The sequence below is a fragment of the Grus americana genome, chromosome 2, assembly GCF_028858705.1.
Source record: "Grus americana isolate bGruAme1 chromosome 2, bGruAme1.mat, whole genome shotgun sequence".
NCBI classification, from domain to species: Eukaryota; Metazoa; Chordata; class Aves; order Gruiformes; family Gruidae; genus Grus; species Grus americana.
This window is the reverse complement of record NC_072853.1, coordinates 130,058,939-130,082,659: the sequence shown is the minus strand read 5'-3', so window position 1 is coordinate 130,082,659 and position 23,721 is coordinate 130,058,939. Positions and strand designations below refer to the sequence as shown.

Here is a 23,721-nt window from a genome sequence, read left to right as displayed (position 1 = left end):
AGTAGGACATGCTGATCTTCAAGTTAAATCTTAGAATTGGATCCTTTACTATATTTTTCATGAGGTTCCCTGTTGAAAGGAAACAGTCTACAATATTTACCACCATCACATAAACTCCAACATCACTTGCTATGGCTAAATCAGCACTTTGAGGCCCCTCTCAGGCAGTCTCCATTCTTCTGAAATACGTGCTTTTCCCTGTTTTCTTTTCCATTTTTTCTAAGCCCATTTATGGGATTTTTGTTCCCATTTTTTCTAAGCCAGCTATCAAATTGTTTTAACTCCTTTCTCCACACTTGTCACAACATCATTGTGAAGGTTTATTAGCACGATAGGCTGTCTCTGATAGTTAAGGAAAGGTGTCAATAAAGGGCATATTCAGGGCAATCCTTTTCTTTATATGTCTCAACTTTTTGTATTTAGTCCATCATTTTTACCTGTTTTTTTTCTTTCCTCTTCTATTCTGTCAGATCCATTTTTTCTACATTTTTTCTTCCTATTTGTCCTTCCCCCTCAAGCAATTCCACTAAGCATCTCCAGGTGCAGCTCCACAGCAGCTCAAGTGATACTGGTGTTGCACATACTCCCTGGCTCTGTAATCCTGTTCCTCTCCTGTGCCTTGAGTTCTTGAAGCCACATTCTACCATGACAGGGAAAAAAGCGAAGAATTGTACTTAGGTCAACCTAGGCAGCATTGGGGAATTGCTCCTTGGACTTAGCTCACTGCAATACCTTGGATGGAGCTGGGGTTTTTTTGAATCTCGGGTATCATGCACAAGGGTGGATGATTCCTAGAATACATCTCCCATACTTTTAGATGTTCTGAATGATCTCACTTGCTGCTCCTACGGCAAACACTTAAACTAACACGGACTTTTGTATTGTTCTCCTGAGTTTGCCCCTTCACATGAAGCATTTTTTCCCCTACTGTTGATGCAATTCTAGCCCAGTAAAAGATCAGATCATATTAATGATGACTGTCTAGAGCTGCATGTTCAATTTTCAGCAACCTCAGTGAGCAAAAATGATTGGAAAATTTGGTTATGTACTGGAAGTCAGAATAACTTTGTAAGAGACTAATAGAATTTTTGATTTTAAATACCCTTTCCCAGTACAGAAATATTTACTAAATTAATCTGTTCTATTAGGTTGTAGTTCATATTTTTAGCAGTTGCCTTCTACCCATAAAAATGATGAAAGAGACAAGATTAATTATATCTCTTAAGATACAGAGAAGTATACTAGAGTGCACAAATGCAGCAGACATTTTATGTACTAAGATCTGCTCAAAGGCCATGTGGTTATCCTAACTACAGTCTAATCCAAAATGGTAGGAAACGATGAGGAGTTCATTTATTCCCCCATGGGCTTTCTGTATCTACATGTGATGACATAATTTAGTACGACAGCTGCTCACTGAGACTAACCAACAGTTCCAACCTACCCGTAGATGGGGGTTAAGAAAAAGCAGAGGTAGTAAAGTGTTAGAAACAGTATGGTCAAAAGACAAATTTTGGAACAGGCTTTATTAGCTGAAGTGCTGAAAAGTTGAACAGATTTTCAGATATACATTCCCTTTCTTTGTATTTTAAACAGTCATAACAAATCCCAAGTTAAAATCAGCTTGAGGAAACGCGTCTGGTTTTAAATTAATTGTGCTAATCAGAGAATTTGAAAGAAAAAGATACCGGTGCAGAAGGTGATAGTAAAGAACGGAGAAGTTACATTCCTGTGGAAGCGAAAGAGATAGTAATTACTATTGCCAGTGAAACAATGTGAGCTCAGGAGGATCTGAAAACTGGGAGAAATTGTAATGTGCCATAAATCAATATCTTTATTAAGTCTGCTTTCTAGCATTCAATAAAATCAGAATTTTTTTTTTTTTCCTAGACTTTCACTGGTCTCTCTTGAGGATCAAGGCTGATCAATAAAAGACAGAAACAGCAGTCTGGGGAAAAAAATCCTCTCCGTCATAGCTCTATGTTTCTGCCCTTTACTGACAGCTTTAGTTCATTCTCATATGTGGTAGTGGATTAACTTCACTTACATTCAGAAATGTAGTTTGTCTTCACAGAGGACTTTCCTTTTGGATTAAAGTTTTCCGTACATTGGGAGTGAAATACTGTGAGTCTTCTTTTCAGAGCAAATGTTTTAATATGTGCAGGTCTGGTTTTCTGTGCATTTTGTAGGACTGCTGTTTTGGAGATACAGAAAAAGTGTTGGTGTGTAGGTTTTATGTGTTTTGCAGCTTGATACACTTTTTGTTGACTTTGGTGTCTGGAAGGTTAATGTTACATAGGAGCGTTCTTGAAAGTGTTTGAGGAAGGTGGAGATGGTTACTTAACTCTTGGAAGTAACCGAGTTTTAATTAAATCAAGGCCAGATGTCACAGGTGTCCTCTTCGTAACTTCATAACAGCGTAAGCTTGGTGCTGCAACTACTTGGAATCTCTTCTGACAGTGGTTCGTAAAGAAGTTGGTGACCATCTTATGTCATAGTGGCTCCCCAGCATTAAAGAAAGTGTCTTATGTTGAAAACTGAATTATTGTGATTCCGTATGGAACTGGTTGAGTCTGAATTGGAAGACTTAAATACTAATTTTGTCCTTGCAGAGAGGATGGCTTTCGGTAGTCAGTGGTGCCATTATTATTTGGGAAGTTGGGATAAGAAGGTTATCTCAGGCATAGAATTTGTCTTTGCTACTTTCACAGGATAAAGAGGCAGCAGGCACCAAAATATATTTTTTACCATCTAAATAGAGGCAGTACATGGCTGGCTGTGTCTGGGGAAAATTTCCACTTACTATAGAGATACTGCACATTGCCAAAGAAGTTGAAATAATTAAAAAATACTGAACAACTAATTTAGTTAATGCATTATTTCATCAAATATTAATCTAAATATTTTGAATGCAAATAATTGAGACCTGGAGCTTCTTGAAGCTGAAGCACACTCAGAATCTGCAAAGAAATTCTGATTCTCTAGATATGATGTAAAACGTTTTGGGTGACTTCAGTAAGAAGTAGGCACTTGGAAGTACTTGAGGATCTAGTCCTTGTTCCTGTTAAGACTCAGTTTTTGCAGTTAATAGTGATACTTGGATAATACAGAGGTGCTCTAAGTACTAATTTATTCAGGTTAATTTTAAATCTTTGTGTGAAAAGTGTTCTGTGAACAAAATATGTGAGAATTCATAGGTATAGAGATTTCTGTTGCTTTCTAACATGATTGATTTATTGTTGATGTGATCTGGTAGCCAGACTTCTTTCCCAATCACTTTTCTGCTAAACTTCATTTTCAGAGAAAATTTTTTGTGAGGTTAAAATACCGGAGTGTTTAAAGAATGTAATCCGAAAGAAAAATATTAGGAAACATAGTTAATTCTGTAAAAAATTAAACCCCTGGCTTTCAAAGATGTGGCCAAGTGTAGCAGTTGAACATACAGATTAAATATTTATGTGTGGAAATCAGCACTTACAACTTAAATTCTTTCCTAGAATTCTTTCCTATATTTCCATTTAACCTACGCAGTGTAGGAAGAAATATTTTAAAGTATAAAGTGCTTTCTTGGATTATTTTCTTGTAAGGAACAAATTTTGTGTATGCAAATTATTCACAGAAACTTTGTAAGCATTAGAGATGAGTGTACATAATAATCGAGCTGCAATATGTGGTAACCTAATCAAGAGCTGTATGGTATTTTCCTTGCATTTTAAAAATATTTAATGTTTTCAGTATTTTATTACTCTCTTGAAAAGTATTTCATTAGCCTTTAAATCAAAGTGCTCTACCAAGAATGAAATAAAATATATTTGGCTTGACAGAAGTTAAGTGCTTACCTGCAGTATTATCAGTGTGGTTTTTATATAGGTGTGGACAAATACTGATTGCTACCCATTTCATATTAGGCCTACTCAGTATATACACTTATTGCCAAAATTATACCATTCTGAAATTTCCTTGATAACGTTCTTTGTTAAGAGAAAAAACCTATACCAGGAGGACCCCACCTGCTGTGTAATCATGTCTCAACTAGTTTGTAAATCTTGCTCTTGGCAAGAAAGCTCTCATCAAAGAAAACAAATGAGTATGTCAAGTAGAAGTTTGGCTTTAGAAATACAGTCTAGCAAGTGTTGTGCTTGCTGTTTTGCTAAGATTTCCTTGAAAAATGAGTATCTCAACTCAGTTAAAGAAAAGGTGTGAATTTTTTTCCTATAAACTGAGGTTGTATGCCAGGGCTTTGTGATAGTAACTCTTACAAAAGCAAACAAATTACAGAGTTCCAAACAGTCTGAACTCCTACCTTACACACACGCATTCCAATTCTCCATGTTTCAGTCTCTTTTTCACGTCTTGATTTTAATAAAAGCATAGTTATCATCAGAGTTTTCCAACAAAGATATATGTATTGTACAGTAAAAAAGCAAAAATATAAACACATGCAGCTCTGTGACTTAAGCTACTTGTGTAATATATGCAATATATATGCTTTGATGAGTTTAAAAATAGCGGAATCACTTATGCTGCCTTCTATGTCACATTTTAATCAATATCTTAAGTATACTACCTTGGAACTATAGTGAAAGCCCAGTAGTGGGAGGAATTGCAAACTGAATTTCACCAAGTGTCATTTCTAGTTAGTAATTAAGGATACTGAATTTCGTATAAGGTTATTTCATTTTTATTTTAAAGAAATTAAGAAACTATTTTTTCCAAGCTAAATACAGTACCTTTTAATAGTATCTGCAATGTTGTTTCTGAAATATATCCTGAAATAAAACTCTTTCCTGAAGATACGATGTTGGCACTACAAAGGCAACATATCCAATATGCAGGGCAGCAACAGAAATACGTCTTCCTTGTTCCAGCATTTCAAGCATCAGTAAAGCAATAACATGCATATTATAAGCTCACATGCTTGTTAAGTTATGAAAGGTTTTGTATCTTCTGAACATATTTGTGACAATTAAAATATTGATTAAAAATCCAGGACTATAAAATAAAGCTAAGATTCTAATCTGGAAGTTATTTTGAGAAGTGATGGCTCAGAATTCTTATCAGCCCATCAAGACTGTTGTGTTGCCTTGTATGTTTTATTTAAGAAAGAGGTTTTTGTTACTGAAGTCAGTCATAGCAGTAAGACACCTCAGTTTCTATACTGTCATGTCAGTTCTTGTTTAGTTTATAGACATAAACATTCCATCAGAATATGCTGAGCATAAATTAATGCAGGTTTGAGGTCTGCCATTTAATAGTATTTAGAGGATTCATCATGCAGCTGGTTGAGGACGCACAGGACTAGAAGGTCCTGAAGTCTACTCCGAGGTAAAATTTTTGGAAATTGATCATGTTGAGCTCTATTTTAAAATTAGTATGATTTTTTGATTTGAGGAATTTTCTCCTTTTCAAGGCTGCTTACAGAACCACATCTACAATGGTTATAAATTTTACATACATTCCGGTTTTACTGATGGATGTTCATCCTAAACTTATCCTTTACCTGAAATGGTTCTTTGATGTCCAAGATCTTACCTGGCTGATGTGTATCTAGAGAGCAATTACTCTTCTTTTGGTTTTCTTTTTGCTAGATTAACCAAGCAAATTTTTATTAGTCTCCTCACATGATATAAGGTTCCTATTACATTGATCAGCTTTATAGCACTTCTCTTTTCATCATGCTCTTTGAAGTTACTGAAAATGGGAGAAAAGAATTATGCATAAAATCTCAGAAGAGCATCTTAAATGGTAAAGTATTCCCGGGAGGGATGAAGAAATGTTAAAGCCATGTAATTCCAGGCATGTTGGGGGGGGGGGGGGGGGTCTGAGAGAGGGAAAAGCTGAGACAATCATGAAATTCAAACTAAACTAAGCAGCATTCACTAGGGAACCAGAAAGTGATTCAGCACTGAAGGGGAAAATAATTATTTGGAAATACTAGAGGATTGCTTATGAGAATGCTTTAAAAAAATAACTGTAGTGCAGTGGAGAAGGATATGCTGTGGTATCTTTGATTATGATTGGGAAAATTTGTTGGCAGTATTTTGTTCAGTTTAAAAACCTGCTGTTGAGTCATGCTATGGCTATTTTGTTACAGGTACTGCAATGTATTTACATGACTTACAATAGTTGGGGTTAATATTTCACTGAAAAGCTGGCTTTTAACATGGAAGATTTGAATCAGATTATGAAAGATGGAAGTGTTTTTGTTTTGCAAGCACTTAGGAAATTGTATGGCTTCTGTAAACTAGTCCTTACTTATGGTGGAGTAGAGGTGACCAGACTTCTTAATGCAGCTTATACAAACTAAGCACCCTAATATTCCACAAGCAGAAACTCAGAAGGGAATCAAGTAATGACGTTTGAAACCTCATCACAGTCTCATAAGCAGTAGAGTTACCACAGTTTAACAAGTTCAAGAAGGGTAAAAAGTAGGACCAAGCCAGCCAGCCTCACCTCAAACTCTGGGAAGGTGGTGGAGTAAATTCTTTTGGAAACCATTTCCAAACACATCATAGACAAGAAGGTGATTAGGAAAAGTCAGCATGGATTTACAAAGGGGAAATCAGGCATAACCAACCTGATAGTCTCTGTGGGTCACAGGAAGCAGATGTGAGCCCATATACTCATAGATTTTTCTCTGTAATGAATGTCTGCACATCGCAGGCAGGAGGCGCCCATTTTAATGCAGCACTTGGAAAGGTGTCCCCACTCTTTAAGTTCAACATGACCCAGCAGTGTGCGCTTGCAGCCCAGAAAGACAACTGTATCCTGGGCTGCATCAAAAGAAGTGTGACCAGCAGGTCAAAGGAGGTGATTCTGCCCCTCTGCTCTCATGAGACCCCCACCTGGAGTACTGCATCCAGCTCGGGGGTCCCCAGTAAAAGAAAGACATGGACCTGTTGGAGCGAGTCCAGACGAGGGCCATGAAGATGATCAAAGGGCTGGAGCACCTCTCCTATGAAGACAGGCTGAGAGAGTTGGGGTTTAGCCTGGGGAAGAGAAGACTCCATGGAGCCTTATAGCAGCCTTCCAGTACCTAAAGGGGGCCTACAAGAAATCTGGAGAGGGACTGTTTACAAGGGCAGGTAGTGACAGAACAAAGGGTAATGGCTTTAAGCTGAAGGAGGGTAGATTTAGATTAGATACTAGGAAGAAATTCTTCACTATGACGGTGGTGAGGCACTGGAACAGGTTGCCCGAAGAAGTTGTGGATGCCCCCTCCCTGGAAGTGTTCAAGGCCAGGTTGGATGGGGCTTTGAGCAACCTGGTCTAGTGGAGGGTTTCCCTGCCCATGGCAGGGGGTTGGAACTAGATGGTCTCTATGGTCCCTTCCAACTCAAACCATTCTACGATTCTATGATTGGCTTGGTGGAGGAGGGGAGAGCAGTGGATGTTTTTTATGACTGTACCGAGGATTTCAACACTGTCTCTTGTAACATCCTCATAGACTCACTAAGGAAGTAAGTAGAAGCCAGATAAATGGGCAGAGATGTGGACTGAAAACTAGCTAACCATACAGGCTCAAAGCGTTATGATCAGCAGCATGAAGTCCATCTGAAGGACAGTCACCCAGGGATTGATACTGGAGCTACTACTGTTTAAGCATCTTCATTTGTCACCTGGATGATGGGGTAAAGTGCATCCGCAGCAAGCTGATGGAAGATACAAAACTTGAAGGAGGCCGGATGCAGCAGACAGTTGTGCTGCTACTCTAAGGGCCTGGAGAAGCGGGCTGACAGGAACTCCATGAAAAGGGTTCAGCAAAGAGAAGTGCCAAGTCCTGTACCTGGAGAGGAATGACTCCATGCAGGGACTGGTACAGGCTGGAGGCTGACTGGCTGGAAAGCAGCTTCAGAGAAAAGGGCCTGTGTGTCCTGGTGGACATCAAATTGAACATAGCTAAGGAAGTGCATCTCCAGAAGACTGAGGGAGTTGGTCCTTCCCCTCTAGTTAGCATACAAGTGTGGACTCCCCAGTACAAGAGAGACACAGACATACTGATGAGAGTCCAGCAAGGGCTACAGAGATGATTCATGAATGGACTGGAGCACTTTTTATATGAGGAGAGGCTGAGAGAGCTGGGAGTATTCAGCCTGGAGCAGAGAAGGCTCGGTGGGGATCTTGGGTGGTCAAACACCGGAAGAGGTTGCCCAGAGAGGTTGTGGAGTCTCCATCCTTGGTGATATTTATTACACAAGTGGACACAGTTCTGGGCAATCTGCTCTACGTGACCTTGCTTTGAGCAAGGCAGTTGGACTAGACGATCTCCAGAGGTGCTTTCCAACCTCAATGATTCTATGCAAATCAGTATTTTAGTAAAGTTGACATCTCCGATCAAAAGAAATTTTTAGAACTGAGCTTTCTGGCTCAAGACAACAATCACTAACAACTTCATTATAGATAAAACATTTTGCAGTGGGCACAAATTAAACCCCAGGAACTTCCATCTGAACGCAAGAAGAACACAAATCCTATATAGTATTTGCGATCACTCAGAAACTTGTGGATGATACCCTTTTTAATGCCTGCCAGTATAAATGGAAAACATGAGTAACTTGTGCTTTTTGGATAAGCAGTTGGTATATGCAGAAATAAATTAAGAGTGATAAATCAGGTTAGTATTATGTGTGTTATCGTCCAAGAGGCAGTTCAAAATTACTAATGGACTAATAATTCTGAAAGTAATTAAGCCTCGTAAAAGTAATTTGCTTACTATATCTTAAGGACAGCAAGAGCTGAATTTTTACTTTCAAGGAAATAGAAGATTGTGTGTATTTATAAAAAAAAGACATCATTCCGTTTTCTTTGCAAGAATATCTTAAAGGCATTTTTACATGATTTTATATGGACTTATTTTTCATTTTATTAATCTAGCTGTAGATGAAAAGCTCTTCCCTCTTTTTTCCTTTTTCTGTTATCTTCTAAGAAGTCTGTTTCATTTTGGAATTTAACGCTTTTGTTATTACTTTGCCACTATTAATGCATGAAATAGTTCCAAGGCAAAATGCAAGAAAACCAAGCAGGGACATAGAACGGGGTTACCAAGAGAGAGGTAGTTAAATGCTGTGCTGCATTCATACTCTAAAATAAAGTTGTCCGTATATTGTGTAGCAAATATCATTTGTTCCATTCAGCAGATGGAAAAACTGAGACTAAGAGGTGAAGTAATCCATTTCAACATGAAATCCATTTCAATGAAACAGAAATAAAATTCAAATCTACTTGTCCCTGATTGTGTGTTTAGGCTTAGAGTAGGATAGCTTTAGTTTAGCATGATAATGGGGAGTTGCCCTATCCAGTCCCTGCGAGATGATGAGGAGAGGGGTGTGAGGAGTGCTGTTTAAGCAGGAGGCACTTGTTTGCTGAGGGTTTAAATGTGTTTGCCCTGGATGATTTTACTTTGTTTCATTTTCTGAAAAAGAGCACTGAGATGTTGCTGCTAGCTGCCAGGAATATTTAGTGGGAGCGGAGTGGCTTTAGCGGAACAGAAATGTAACATGGCATGAGTGTAAGGAAGGGAGAGAATCACCAGAGAAGGTAGTCAGTGAACCAGAAAAGAGCTCTTCTGGCTAGCAGAGTATGGGGTCACCACTGTCTCTGCGTTTGAGATACTAGTGACTTTGTATACGTAAGAGTAATCTGAAATCTGCAAAGTACCAATTTCATGTTAGTCATGCAGACCCTCAGCATTATTCTTAATCTCTCTGAGCGGCTTCAGTTCAAGGTTATTATCAATCACTAGTGCACGTGGATTTGACAGGCAGTATTTATGAAGATGGAAATGAGGTACAGAACTCCAAAAGTTTAGCAATATAGTCTCAGAATGCATGGTACAGATCAGAAAATCTGTATTTTCACGGTGGCTCTAGAAATGTAATGTTGTCAATATGGATCTATGCATAATCTTTCCATGATCATACTGGGAGTTTATTTTTTTGGATGACGTGAACAGGAAATGGATACTTGGAAACAGCGATGGATGAATGAACTTTAATTTCTCACCTGGTTAGAAAACTGTTTGGGGAAATATAGTATGAATGGTTTACTTGAGGCTGTACTCTAGAGGCAGAGGCAGAGCTATAGAGAAGTGTTTGAAATAAAAATGATACAGTAGTTTAATTCAGTGAAAATATTTGCTATTTATTTTCCTTGTAATAAAATTTAAAATAGTAAGAAAAGCTAAAAAGAACAATCTTGTCTTTCAAATAAATTTATTAATAATTTTAAAAATGTGTATATGTATATATATGGGAGTAAGGTAAGGGAATGTACAATGGAAACATTCAGTCATATCTCTTTCTTGTAATGAGATGTGAGTGTGGGGTAGAAAGATTACAAAGAATAGATACTATAATGTCCTTAAAAGTCAGTCTACTCTAGGATTGACAGCCAACACAAGTTTGTACGCTTATCCCATGATAATTAATTACATGTAAATTTTGCAGCACATATACTCACTGGGCAAATAGAAGATCTCAGTCAACAGAGTTAAAATTATAATTTGTAATTAAGCTATAACTTGTTTTTACGTTCATAGGTGTAAGTCAAAACCACTTGCCAACTTCTGCCCTCAAAACACCCTTTATGTTATTACTGATGGAGATCCAGAGAGCACAATTTAATGTATGACTTCTATAGGAGAGTTGCTGTAATCCACATTGGGTTGATGTATGTACCCGTGGACGGATGTTTTACTTCTCCTGTATGAAGGAAGCTGTTTCAAATTTATTTTCTTTGACTTGTAACAGCAGCATGGGAAGCTAATTATTTTTCTTATATCTGTGCAGTGCGCTGAGTTAAAACTAAAGCTCTGGTCACTCTACTCAACATTTAAATCAAGCTAATCTGAATTTTGCCAAAAATTTTTGGATTGAAGTTTGTCAGATAGGTTTTGTGGACACAGTAGTTTAGAGGGGTGTGGTAAAATGTCCTTGGCGGTTCGCTTGGCACTCCTCCTTCACTGTTATTCCTTTTCTTCTCCGGGGGTAAGGTGAGAAGGTTTTTTTCTGGGCTGGCCCCACCATATAAGCTGTTAGCTGGACAACTGTGATGTAAATTTAGTGCATAAAAGAGCAAGGCACAAAATAAATTTGTTGGGATAGGGTATTTAATGAAATTACTGTTTCCATTCTACAGCAACTCAGAAAAAAGTTTTTATATGTGGTGCAACAAATTCAGTTGTGCTTAAAGAATATTTTTGTATAGTAAATATTTGCTTGGCTCCATGTTTGTATGGCAGTGACCCAGCAGGTACTTCAGTGTGGATTTTGGCTTAGAGAGATTTGTGTATATTGGCATGTTGTATAACGTTGCACATTAGTACATCAGATACATTTGTGCTTGAAGAATAAAGTTTCTGAAGCTTTTTCACTGTCCTTTTGCCTTCCTAGTTTCAAATCACTATCTCTGTGATCACAAAAATGCATTAAAATAGATACTATATTCCTCCCTCTCTTATTCTCCACAGCAATGGAGTTTCATGAAAACCTGCACAATATAGGAGCAAGAGAAGGCTTAAAAGAGAGAAAACTGCAAAAATCAGTAGAAAGTTTTACATGGAACATTACAATTTTAAAGGTAATGTGTCTTCCTTTGGTTGATTTACTGTATTTTTCCATTCACAACTGCCATTCTAATATTGTTCCTGGTCATTATTCTGTGTCACAGTTCAACTGGATTTATTCACTTCTATAACCATATTCAGTTTAGTTTATATAACTTGAAAACACAGCAGACTGTCAGTGTGATTTTTTTCTTTTCTATTATTGTGGGGGGTTTCATTTCATTTGTCTGACGTTTTCTTACAACCTTTTAACATTAACAGGACCCGCTATAATCTTGAATACAGGGGTGAAACAGTGAGTTTTGATTTCTGTGAAGCAACTCCGGGAGGAAGCTATGCTGCTGTTTAGACCCTGATTTGTGATCTGAGAGGGAGTAAGAGTATTAAGGTTAATGCAGTTATTGAAAAACAAAAGGGAAGCTGTTGCTATTTCAGTCACTGATGAATGGGGACTAATGACACATACAAATTACATTAATAATCCAGACTGGAGTAAGTTGAGTGTATATGAGCTAGAGATTCTCTTTGCATTTTGTCAAACGCATTTGCTTATGTTTTGACACAACAGTAAGTGATATAAAAAAGCTTTCAGCCAGAGACCCTCAGGAAACTAGAATGTGGAACAGTTCAGGTTTATTATCGCTGGTCGTTCATCTCAGCAGAGTGTATCAAAATTTCTAGAGATAGCAAAACTGCCTCCCTTAATTTATTCCCTTGACACTATCCTTCTAGCCCAAATTATTCAAGTTTTGTGTTTACATCTACTAATGAGTTCTTCTCTCCCACTCAATCAAATATTTCATCACTACATTAAACTATAAAGTCTGTTTTAATTATAAAGAAAATTATTTTCTCCCACATATTTTTTTATTTTTAGTTCTTATTGAAAATAGAATTCCCTATTGCCTCTTCTTACAGTGAACTACTGCAGAAAAGCAGTAATACACATGTATTCCTCCAGCTTTCCATCTTGGTTTCAACTGTTAAGCTTTTCACAGTGTTGCTTGGTGCTCTTGTCCCCCTTGTATTACACTGCACAAGTCCAATGCAGAGGAGGATCAAAAAGAGGTTAAATTTGCCACAGCGTGTACAGTTAATACATTCTAAAAATATGCATGCAGGTTCTGCTTATAGGTAAAAGGACCAGACTATCGCTTTTCCTTTATTAGAGCAGAGTTTCCTGAAGACAGTGTATGGGATGTGTCAAGTACTATTCCTGTGCTACCTAGAGGATAGAGAGGAGGGGAGTCAGTTCAGCGGGTTTGGGCAAATGTCAAAGAAATAAATTCTTATCCCTTCTTTTCTTTTCCATCAAAGGTATCGGATATCAGCTTGGGTAGCCAATCTATTTTAATGCTGCCTGAAACAGCAGTACCTTTGCTTCATCTCTGCTTGCCATTCCGAGCAGGGTTGGTGGGAGGGAGGTTTGCACTTGATGAGCGACTGAAATGTGAAGTCGTGATTTCTGCGTAAGCCAGGAATCAGAGAACCCGCATGGTAGATCTGGCTCTTCACAGAGCATTGGAGGGCTTTTGTGCATATCCTTAGGATTAACATAATTATGAAGTGAGAAGGCCTTCCTTTTGAAGAGATTATCGAGAAAATCTCTTCAACATTGACTTGGTTTTTTTCTACTTGCAGATTAAGGTCCTTTCTGTAGGAAGGTACAATTTGTCCCATAATTAATACTTTATTAAAAAAAATGGTGAGATGTTTAATCAGCCTGTTGTCAAAATGTTAACAGGAGGCGTTACAGAAAGTTCTGGTATGTTGCAACATCTTGAAAGTTATTACAGTTGACATAGGCATCTATTAAGTGCTGTTATTCACATTTAGTTGTACAGAAAGTTAGAGGTCGTGATTTGTTTGAAGTAGCACATTGAGCTTTTTCACTCCAACCTCTTAACTATAAGCTGTAACCATAACTTGTCTTGAATTACATAATTAAATAGAAAAAGTTCATCAGTTTCTAAGACACTACTCTTCCTGTCTGGAGAAAAATATCTACAGTCATAATTTCGATGTAATACTGTGTTTTTCCATTTCCATTTTTCCAGTTCTCTAAAAAATATGTGAGGACAGGGATGGAAAGTGAATGCCTGCTTTTTTTTAGAGTAAAAATTGATCAGGAGAGTGACAATCTGAGCCACTTCCAGATTTTCTTTTTTCTGTTGAATTCCCTACATTTGTCAAATTAACTTCCCTCTTGAACAGCACAAAAATAACCCCCTGTCTATTCAGTGGCCCCAAATTTTGCTGTTGAACAAGCAAGACAGTCAAGCAACCAACACACTGAAGGCAGTCCTATGCTTAGATGGATTTAACTTTTTATTCTTGTAATTAGAAACAGTATTTTTCATGGTCTCTTGGCTATGATTTAGATATTACTTGTGGCTCTATACTAAATAATTCTGCATGAGCACCATCCTCAGCTCCCTCACAGAGGAGTCACGGAATGCTCACATGATGTGGCTGATGTATTTTCCAAACCGATTAAGCTGCATTTTACCCTCAAGGTACATATTGATGGTTTTTTTTTTCAGTTGGGACATTTTGACTACAGTTGATGCAATGGAAACTTTGGTAAAATAACGAAATGGACAGCTTAATTCTAGGAGAACTCTTTGTTTAGAACATCTGACGTAGCTATTAAATATCTATATGTGTGCGTGCGCACACACACACGTTACAATTGCTATTTTAAAGGATTTTATTTTTCCTAATTTGAAAGCATGTGGCCAAATTTATTTTTGGTATAGTCTGTTTGAATTCAGCTGAAATATCTCTTTTTAATTTGTGCGTGTATATATATATATGCACGCATTCCCATTCTTACGCACCCCATATATGCACATATAGATGTTTGATTAACTTCAGAACATCACTTAGAGTAAATTCAGTCTGCTTTAGTGAACTTTGTTGCCTGAGAGATTTAGAGATTGTATTGTATTAGAATATTCCTCCCTTTCAAATAGGCAGTTTGCAAGATCATTTGCTTGTAATTTATTTATTATTACTCAGCCTGATAGCACTCATAATTTCTAAACATAGATAATCACATTTCCTGCCAGAAAGAGTACACAGTTGAAGAAAGAAAATCACTCTAACTGCTGTTGCAGCAGGCTCCTACAAACAACATAATGTAACAATTTACAGACTTTCCTGGCATTGCAAAGCTTTGAAAAAAAACCTATATAGGCTCAGAATTTGAGATGCCCATAGGAAGAGCATAACAACATCTTTAAATTAGTCTTTGCAATGAAGAGCTGTTCTAAACACATAGGGAGAGTTCAGTGGAAGTACTCGGAATGAAGGTGGGACTCCTAACTCCAGCATTTGTTAGATGCTTCTTGCTGGCTCTGAGTTTTAGACATGTGACATTAGGCAGCATGAATTACTTTCTCTTGAAAGAAATCCCAAGGCATGCAGTTCACAGCATCTGTTATCTCTGTAATGGCATTGGTTCTGCATCTACAGTGTTTTTATAAATGTATTTATAAATGGAATATTCAAGGCACTGAGAGGGGTGCAACTTCTTAATTATATATTTTTTTTAAAATCCTCTGAATTTTATGGACCAAATCTACAAGTGGATTCAGGCAGCACTGCTGTCACCATGGGGCATTCGTAAAGCCTCTGGTAGCTGCTGCTGAGTCCTGTAGGTACTGAGAAAACCTCCCACATTCCAGTTCATTTTAAATATCTAAAACTACTAGTCTTTTGATGTTGCTGGACTGATGGGATTTTGGCTCCTAATTAAGCCCATATTTAGAAGTTAAGAAGTTAAAAGTCCTTTATGGCCTGATTCTGTAAATGCACTCAGAGCACGTCAGCTGGGCATGGAGCGCTGCAGTATGTCCCATTGTACCTACCAGCCACTGCTCAGAGAAACACTTGGAGAAGGAGATACTGGCTTTGGGTCCCAGAACCTGAGCTAAAGCCCAGTCATTACTGATACAGTTTCTTGGGATTTTTGGGGGGCAAGGGTGCCCATGCAGTTATTTCAAATGTCATCTTTCGTGTTCACACGCTCACTGAAGAACCTGTGTAACAAAAATCATGAGTGAGTACATACCAAATTATAAAGGTAGCTGAGACATTCTAGTTGACGCTGTATGCAATTGACTCTGAAATGATCTCTCATTTAATGAGAACTGATAGGAACCATTTTGGGTTTGTTTTTGATTACCTTTCCGGAGCTATGATATAAAAAACACTGCCTCTTAGCCCAAAGTGTCAAAACAAACAGAAGATTTTTAATGATTTAAAAAAACCCACACAACAGAACAGAGTAGTCAACACAGGCATATTGGGACAGAGGGGTATGAAGGATATTGAATTGGGCTTCTATATTAATTCACATTCTTTATCGTTGCTGTTTATTAAAAGCTTATGCATGAATATCAGGTTTGTTCTTTAAGGTCTTTTTTATGTCTGCCTACAAAACAGCTTGATGCTTGATTCATTTTCTGAAACTTGTAAACATCAATATGTGAAATAGGTATTAAAGTTACATAGTGCTCAGTTGTGCTAGTGAATTTTAACCATGGTGAAGGAAAAGGAGCGGCGATTGCTGTCTGCTGGCTCTGAGGACAGTGCTCTTGCAGTGCTCTGCACTTGCGATGTGCAAGGCCTGTATTGCTCCTGTTCCTAGATGGGACTTACCACAAAATGCCTGTTAACCACAGTCCTGGGAGTAAATTTGAGTTTCGTGGTGTCTGTGCCAGACAACACTAAAGGACTGAATTCATTTACACTTACCTGAGGTGAAAGGCTGACAGAGCCAGCCCTACCTTATAGTGAGAAACATTATATGGGTTTGGTTCCGCAACTGCTCCAGATTCCAGCATTGAGTTGTCTCTGTGGACCAGCTTTGTCTCTTTGAATGTAGGCTTTTTTGTAGTCCCTCATGATAAATCTGCTTGACTGGGGTTTGAGCCGTTGATAGGTTTCTTGTATTATTTTTATATATATGTATAATATATATATATATATACACTGCTTGACAGTACGCATTTTAAGAGCAAGTAGCGTATGGCTGTTTGGGGATGGTAAGAAGGCGAGAGGCCTCTGAGTAGCTCATAGATGTGAGAGGTTCCTGTGTTCCAGCTTGTAGTAAACTGTAGCATTAATTTACTTATTAAATCAATGCATAGAATATAAAGAATTGAAACTGCATCTTGAGAGCCCTTGGACAAGAGACATTTGATATATAACTAGAAGGAAGGTCTTTGAGTTCTTTCAGTTGAGTGTGTGGGGGCAATTTTTTAGATCTGGATGACTTTTTTACTTTTCTGCCTTTCAAATGTGTTGTATTACTGTTCAACAGTATTCACTGTGACTACAGCTTGAATTTTTAAGATGTATACTGCTTTTTTTTCCCAGCATATGGCTTCATGATGGTACATCAACAGATCTAGGCACTTTACATCAATTGCGCAGACCTCTCTCGTTTGAGCTTGTGCCATATTTGGTAGCAATGGTTGGCTCTTGTTTTGGCTTTGGATCAAGACATGCCAGCAGATAATGACAACACAGTTGGTTTCACAAACATTTTTCTGAGTTCAGTGGCATTCAGAAATCAATTGCTTCATTCTAAGTGTTGGAGAAGAGAGTAATGTACACAGATTCATTTTATTATTTCACCCTGGTATAAACTTGATCCCACTTGGCCGATTGTGTTTGGTCTGAACCCCTCCTGTCTGCAATAATCTAGCCCCTTATCCCAGATCCGCTCGTGTCTACAAAGTTCATCTTCCCTGATCCGTCTTGTCCAGACACTCCCAGTTCCCTGCTGAACATCCAGCCATTCCTGCTAGCCCCTGGCTTCCTCCTTCCCTTCTCTGCTCCATCCAGTATTCTGTTCTCACCTGGTGCCTAATTTTCTCTTCTGGCAGTTTTCCCCTGTTGCTTTCCAGTTCATATTGCCCCTTCTCTGCCTCCTGTAGAGATCCTTCCTGATGAGTCTTAATTTTAGTTTTTTCATCACCTTACCTGATTTCATTGTATTCTGCAGTCTTCTCACTGCTCTGCATTTTTGTTTGGTTTTCTCTCACCAGCTTTTAGTCTCATTACTCACTCTTTTTGAGTTGCTAGTCCTTCTACTTGTCTATCATTTTCATGCTTCTTTCAACATGGTAGATACTGTCAATCCGTTTTCTTTCTGTATTCCAATCCTAAACGTTGCCTCAATCTTTCCCTTTCTCCCCTCACCTGTCTGATCGAAATTCAGTGTTGTCACACTGTGCTCATTTCTCGTTATTTCATAATGTCCTCTTTCAGTAAGATCTAGTCTCTACTTTGTATAGTACAGTGCAACTTCCCTTTCTGCAGTCCTAGTCTTCTTGCCAGGTCAGTCTCAGAGTTCGCTCTTGCCCCCTCCTTTTCTCCATCTGCCTCCTCGCCAGAATCCCTGTCCCAGGCTCTTCCTTTCCCTCCTCCAGTTTGGCTGTTGGACTGCCTGCGTTGGCAACCAAATGTTGGTGGTAAGACAACTTGAAGAAGCCATACAGGAAAAACTTAACTTTTTCTTCTAACGCATATTCATTATTGTGTGGGAATGGAATATGCATTGTCTTGCCACATTGCTGGAGCTGTCAAGAGATGAAGAATGATCGAGAATGAAATCCTGAGTGATTGTACTAACCACGTTCAAAATCTGAGTTTTGTTTATTAAAAGCTCATAACTTGGATCCACTACTCGGGGTCCCTGAAGTCATTTGAATTACGAGTCCCTACCCCAAGTGGGAGTGGGGATGGAAGGATGGAAGATTGTTTAAAAAATTCTGACAGTATTTTCCTGTCTTTATTCTCAGAACTGAATGAACCATATGGATGAGGTTAAAGAATAATATTAAACAGTAATAATAATAAAATCTGCCAATGGCAAAAATCCTGCATAGAAAGTATCAGCTTAAGTAATTAAAGTTTGGCAAGCATATAAGCAACTGAAAGCAGGGTTTTTTAAATGAGAAGTTTTGGGCAACCTTATTAATAGACTGTTGCTAGCAGCTCTGCCTATAATAAACAACTTGATTAAAGTTCCAGAACTATATTCTACTAATCCATGTAAAATGGAACTTGGGCTAGAAACAGATGCACTCCAGATATGACTCATTTAGTCTGCTGGAGTGTTTTAAATTAGCTTTTAGTTGTTTGTCAGTTTGGAAAAAAGTATGTGATTTTTTAAAAAAAAAAAAAGTAGCCCTGGTTTTCTTTAGAAGAAAATATTACTGAAGCTTGTGCTGTGATTGGTGAACTTCCAGATTTTTTCATGTCTGGTAATCAGAAAAAAACCCCACTTTGGCTATTATAGTCTTGGATAAGGGGAAGGGGGGCATTATTTCTTTGAAGAAAGCAATATTTGTTTTCAATTTGTGTGCCTCAAATGCATAATTCTGCTTACTTCATAGGATAGTATTTATTTTCTGAGTTGTTAAGTAAGACTGAAGTATCACGAGTGCACGCATTTTTGTCTGACTGCTGTATTACCTCTCCTCCTTTTAAATCAAAAAGTAAAGTTGGATTTTGACCTTATTTGGCTGAGGAGGAGACGCAGCATAGCTGTTATGTCTCTAGGAGAGACATTAGCATCTCTTCAGGAGAAGCGTCTGTCAGGAGCCAGAATTTACACAGGACAGACATGAGTACCCCGATTACAGGACAAGGTGCAGTCAGTGGTCATACCTTATTAGACTTTATAGGAACTGACAGTCTCAAGGAACAACAGTAGCTGGGGTTTTTGTTTGTGCGTGTGTGTGTGTATTTTTCTCCCCTTTAGTTGGAGATGACACTGTTTAAGGTAAGGCATTTTTGAAGCATCATTTGCTTTTCTGTAAGCTGTGGGGCAGTTCTCCTTCGGAAGTGCAGACACAGCGCAATCACTTTGGCCCTTGCAGACTTTCTGCACATGTTCATGAACTTTCCTGTGCCCACCAGTAAGACATGCGTGCTCACCACACGTGTGGTGGGTTGACCCTGGCTGGAGGCCCTGTGCTCACCAGAGCCACTCTATCACTCCCCTCGTTCACTGGACAGGGGAGAAAGAGTATAATGAAAAGCTTATGGGTCAAGATAAGGACAGGGAGAGATCACTCACTAATTGTTGTCACGAGCAAAACAGACGGAACTTAGAGAGGAAATTCATCTAATTTATTACCAAGAAAAACAGAGGAATGAGAAATAAAATCAAATCTTAAAAAACCTCCCCACACCCATCCCATCTTCCTGGGCTCAACTTCACTCCTGGCTTCAACCTCCTCCCCCCTCAGCGGCACAGGGGGACGGGGAATGGGGGTTACGGTCAGTTCATCACATGGTGTTTCCGCTGCTTCCTCATCCTCAGGGGGAGGACTCCTCTCATCGTTCCCCTGCTCCAACATGGTGTCCCTCTCATGGGAGACAGTCCTTCATGAACCTCTCCAACGTGAGGCTCTCCCACGGGCTACAGTCCTTCATGAACTGCTCCAGCATGGAGTCTCTCCCGTGGGGTGCAGACCTTCAGGAGCAAACTGCTCCAGCGTGGGTCCCCCATGGGGTCACAGGTCCTGCCAGCAAACCTGCTCCAGCGTGGGCTCCTCTCTCCATGGGTCCACAGGTCCTGCCAGGAGCTTGCTCCAGCGCGGGCTTCCCACGGGCCACAGCCTCCTTCAGGTGCCTCCACCTGCTCCGGCGTGGGGTCCTCCACGGGCTGCAGGTGGAATCTCTACATCCCCTCATCCTTCCTCCATGGGCTGCAGGGGGACAGCCTGCTTCACCATGGTCTTCACCACGGGCTGCAGGGGGATCTCTGCTCCGGTGCCTGGAGCACCTCCTCCCCCTCCTTCTGCACTGACCTTGGTGTCTGCAGAGTTTCTTACATCTTCTCACTCCTCTCTCCAGCTGCAAAAGCTCTCCCTAACTGGTTTTTTTCCTTCTTAAATATGTTATCACAGAGGCGCTGATTGGCTTGGCCTTGGCCAGCGGTGGGTCAGTCTTGGAGCCGGCTGGCATTGGCTCTGTCAGACACAGGGGGAGCTTCTAGCAGCTTCTCACAGAAGCCACCCCTGTAGCCCCCCCCCCCCGTACCAAAACCGTGCCATGCAAACTCAAGACAACGCGCTACGGGCTTGTTCCTTCCCCGCATATGGGCAGGGTAGGCAGGTGGTGGCTGCAGGAAAGGCAGTCCGTAGTCTGCGAGTGAGAGCTGCTGCTGTTAGAGGGCTTTAATCAATACAAGGAGAAGGAGTAGCTAACGCTGCAGGACAGAGCCAAATCACCTCAGTCTGGGACAGTTTTTCTTACAGCTTTGCTTAAAACTGAATTACTATGAAGAGGAAGAGTGCAAGTAAAGAGGGATAGTGATAGCGCTGAACTGCAGACAATCTGGTGAAGTCTTTGTCATCACTGTCCTTTTTACATTTTCCTCACCCCTTTATTTTCATATTTCATGCTTTGACAAACATTGATCCTTTACCATGTTACTATTGAATGAATCACATTGCTAGGGGAAAAAAATCTCAAAGAACCAAAAACCAAAACAGTTTAACTGCTCCCTGAAGTACTAAAATCAGCCTTCACCATTTTCTCTATGCAGAAACATTTATGGTCCCCATTAAAAATAATTAATATGATTAAAAATACAGCACAGATTACTTTCCTGAAAGCTGTTGGGTAGGAATGATCCCTATCCCTTTGTTTATGCAACCGGTTCGCTTCAGAGCGAGCGAAGAGCTTGGTTCTTACTAACTTCAAGTAATCCAATTTTGACTTTTTGTCTTTGTGGGGTTTTTTTCTTTTGTTGTGGGGTTTTTTGTTTGGGTTTTTTTTGAGCAGGGTGATTGTACCATTAATCTGAAACAAACAAGGGGGGGAAAAAAAGAAAGAATCCTATTACCGATTGTGTATTCTAACTGCATTTTTTGTCTTACAGGGACAAGCTGATCTTCTCAAATATGCTAAAAATGAAGCACTGGAGAATCTGAAACAAATCCATTATGCCACTCTTTCGTGTGGACTCAATAAGCCAGGCACTGAAAATGCAGAAATCTCAAAGCCCCGTCGAAGTCTGGAGGTCATACCTGAAAAAGCAGGTGATGAAAATGGAGAATGAGGGAACGCTCTTCTCGTAATTATGGAGTTTATAACTCTGTGACCAATTGTAGCTGCATAGGACATTTGCTTTGCACTTACTGTTGGAAAATATTTGGAATTTTTAAAGCACAACTGGAGAAGCTAATTACAATCTATTGAAACTGTGAATGTATGTAGCAACTCTGCTTGTGAAGGCAATGATATTGTGTAACATGGAAATTACATTATTGGCCAAAACATGGTATGGATGTAAAAGATACTGTAATTCAGTAATAGTGTGCTGAAAAGTTCATTATAGTGCCATAGGGAAATGAACATGTTTTAAATGAGCTGTAACTAGAGGGAAATCAATTGACAGAATTTGACAAGATGCCTTGGTTTTCAAATGAATTAGATGTACAGGTCCTTTATTTCTTTGCACAATTTGTTAATTGTGCTAGTGAGGTGAATCATTCTTTTGAAAATCAGGTCCAAACAAGTAGAATCCACATGTTTCACACTGTATGTAATTCAGCCGCTCAGATATTTGGGTTTGAAGTGGTATTGATTTTATTGTTGAGCCATAAATTAAAATGAGAATGTAATTAGACAGTGATCACTGACTTCAGTGCACTATAGGAGAGCCATTATGTAAAAGGAAAATGTGCAATCAATCTGATAGCCTATGTCAGAAGAAGATACATACCTATTTTGCCTAAGATCTTCTGCAAATGTGTGTAGATAATGTGACCAAACTGCAAGCAAAATGTTGTAAATAGTTTTTCATTTTGTGAAGTGAAGTGCTCATATTAAAAAGAGTTTTATGAGATTGCTCCCAGACAAGTAAAGCTTTTAACTAAATTTTAACTTTTTTATTTTTCAAGTATTTTCTTCCGTACAGAATAGGTGATATCTCAATAAGCAGGTTTGTCAAAAAAAAAATAAAAATTGCTGTTCTGGTTCTGTTTTGGTTTTCTGACAACATTAGGTAAAGGTATTGTAGCTGATATGCTCATTGTAAAATGACTATACCAACCTAGAGTGTTCTCTTACTGTTTCTGATTTAACAATAAAATGGACTATATAATTGCAGAAGCTAATAAATTTGAAGAAAAACAAGCAAAATCCTACAGAGATCGAAATGTAGTTTTTGTTCAGTTGTGGTGAAAAAGGGGAAGATGATGATGTCTGTTGAAAAGCGTTGTTTTCATTAGAGGTCTTCAAGACATGCATTCTACACTGATTTTTGCTTTTTTAACCAATTCAAGATGCTGTTCTGCATTCAGATTATAATGAACATCTACCTATATATAACATCCTGTATGGAGCTCTGACTGAGAACATGAGTATACTTCCACTTAATCTGAATTATTAGGGACTTAAATTTACTTTCTAGCCATTATAAAATTGAGGGGTGGGGGGATGAAAACAATTTTTGTGGTAAATGTCACATCTTGAGCCTGCACTTTTAAATGTCAAGCTGCCTGGGTTAGGACCAGTTTTAGAAGGCGCTAAGCTCTTTCAGTGTCTAGTGACAGATTGTATGCCTCAATATTACGATCTTGCCAGGAGCAAGTTCTCTTCTGTGTTGTACCAAATGAAACATTTAACCTGTGGTAAACACCTGCAAGCGTTGCTTTTTAGACAGTCCTTCTCTGTGTTGTCATCTGGCAGTCTTCCGGTTGCACCTGAACTTGATGGGAAGCAACATGAAATTCACTGTTGCTAACTATATTCCTAGCCAGTATGAAATTACTCTTCCAGGCCCAAATCTATCAGATCTAAATCTGATTTACCTACAGCAAAATAACTGTGTTACATCAAGATTCAGCCGGTCCATAAATATACAAGGTCAGTTTCTGCTTTATCAGAAAACCTGAAATCTAGGCTGTTGGAATTACAGTTCCAACTTTTAGTCCTAAGTGAAAGATATAGACTTTGGAAAAATGTCACTACAGTTAGCGCTGTACTTCAAAGAGGCCTCAAAGCCAGTGAAGCTCCATTTGCAGTCCTGGCCACCACCGTTTGCGTGGCATTTATAGAATGACATAATTTATATCGCAAATGAAGCATTTCTGTAGAGTCTCTTTCTCCAACCTGGCTATCAG

General features: G+C 38.9%; 1 protein-coding gene across 4 annotated transcripts in view; it reads left to right on the top strand.

Annotated features, from left to right (window-relative positions):
• Positions 1-23,303, top strand: part of PLCL2 (phospholipase C like 2) — a 111,050-nt gene extending 87,747 nt beyond the window's left edge. For 2 of the 4 annotated variants that reach the window (XM_054817785.1, XM_054817784.1), the window contains exons 6-7: positions 11,468-11,577; positions 21,474-23,303. In XM_054817785.1, the coding sequence (XP_054673760.1) occupies positions 11,468-11,577; positions 21,474-21,653 (290 nt within the window). In that variant the 3' untranslated portion in view covers positions 21,654-23,303. Of the gene's footprint in view, positions 1-11,467; positions 11,578-21,473 lie in introns of those variants that run through there. The other 2 variants (XR_008575998.1, XR_008575997.1) reach the window with 2 other exon arrangements.
• The last annotated feature ends 418 nt before the right edge of the window (positions 23,304-23,721 follow it).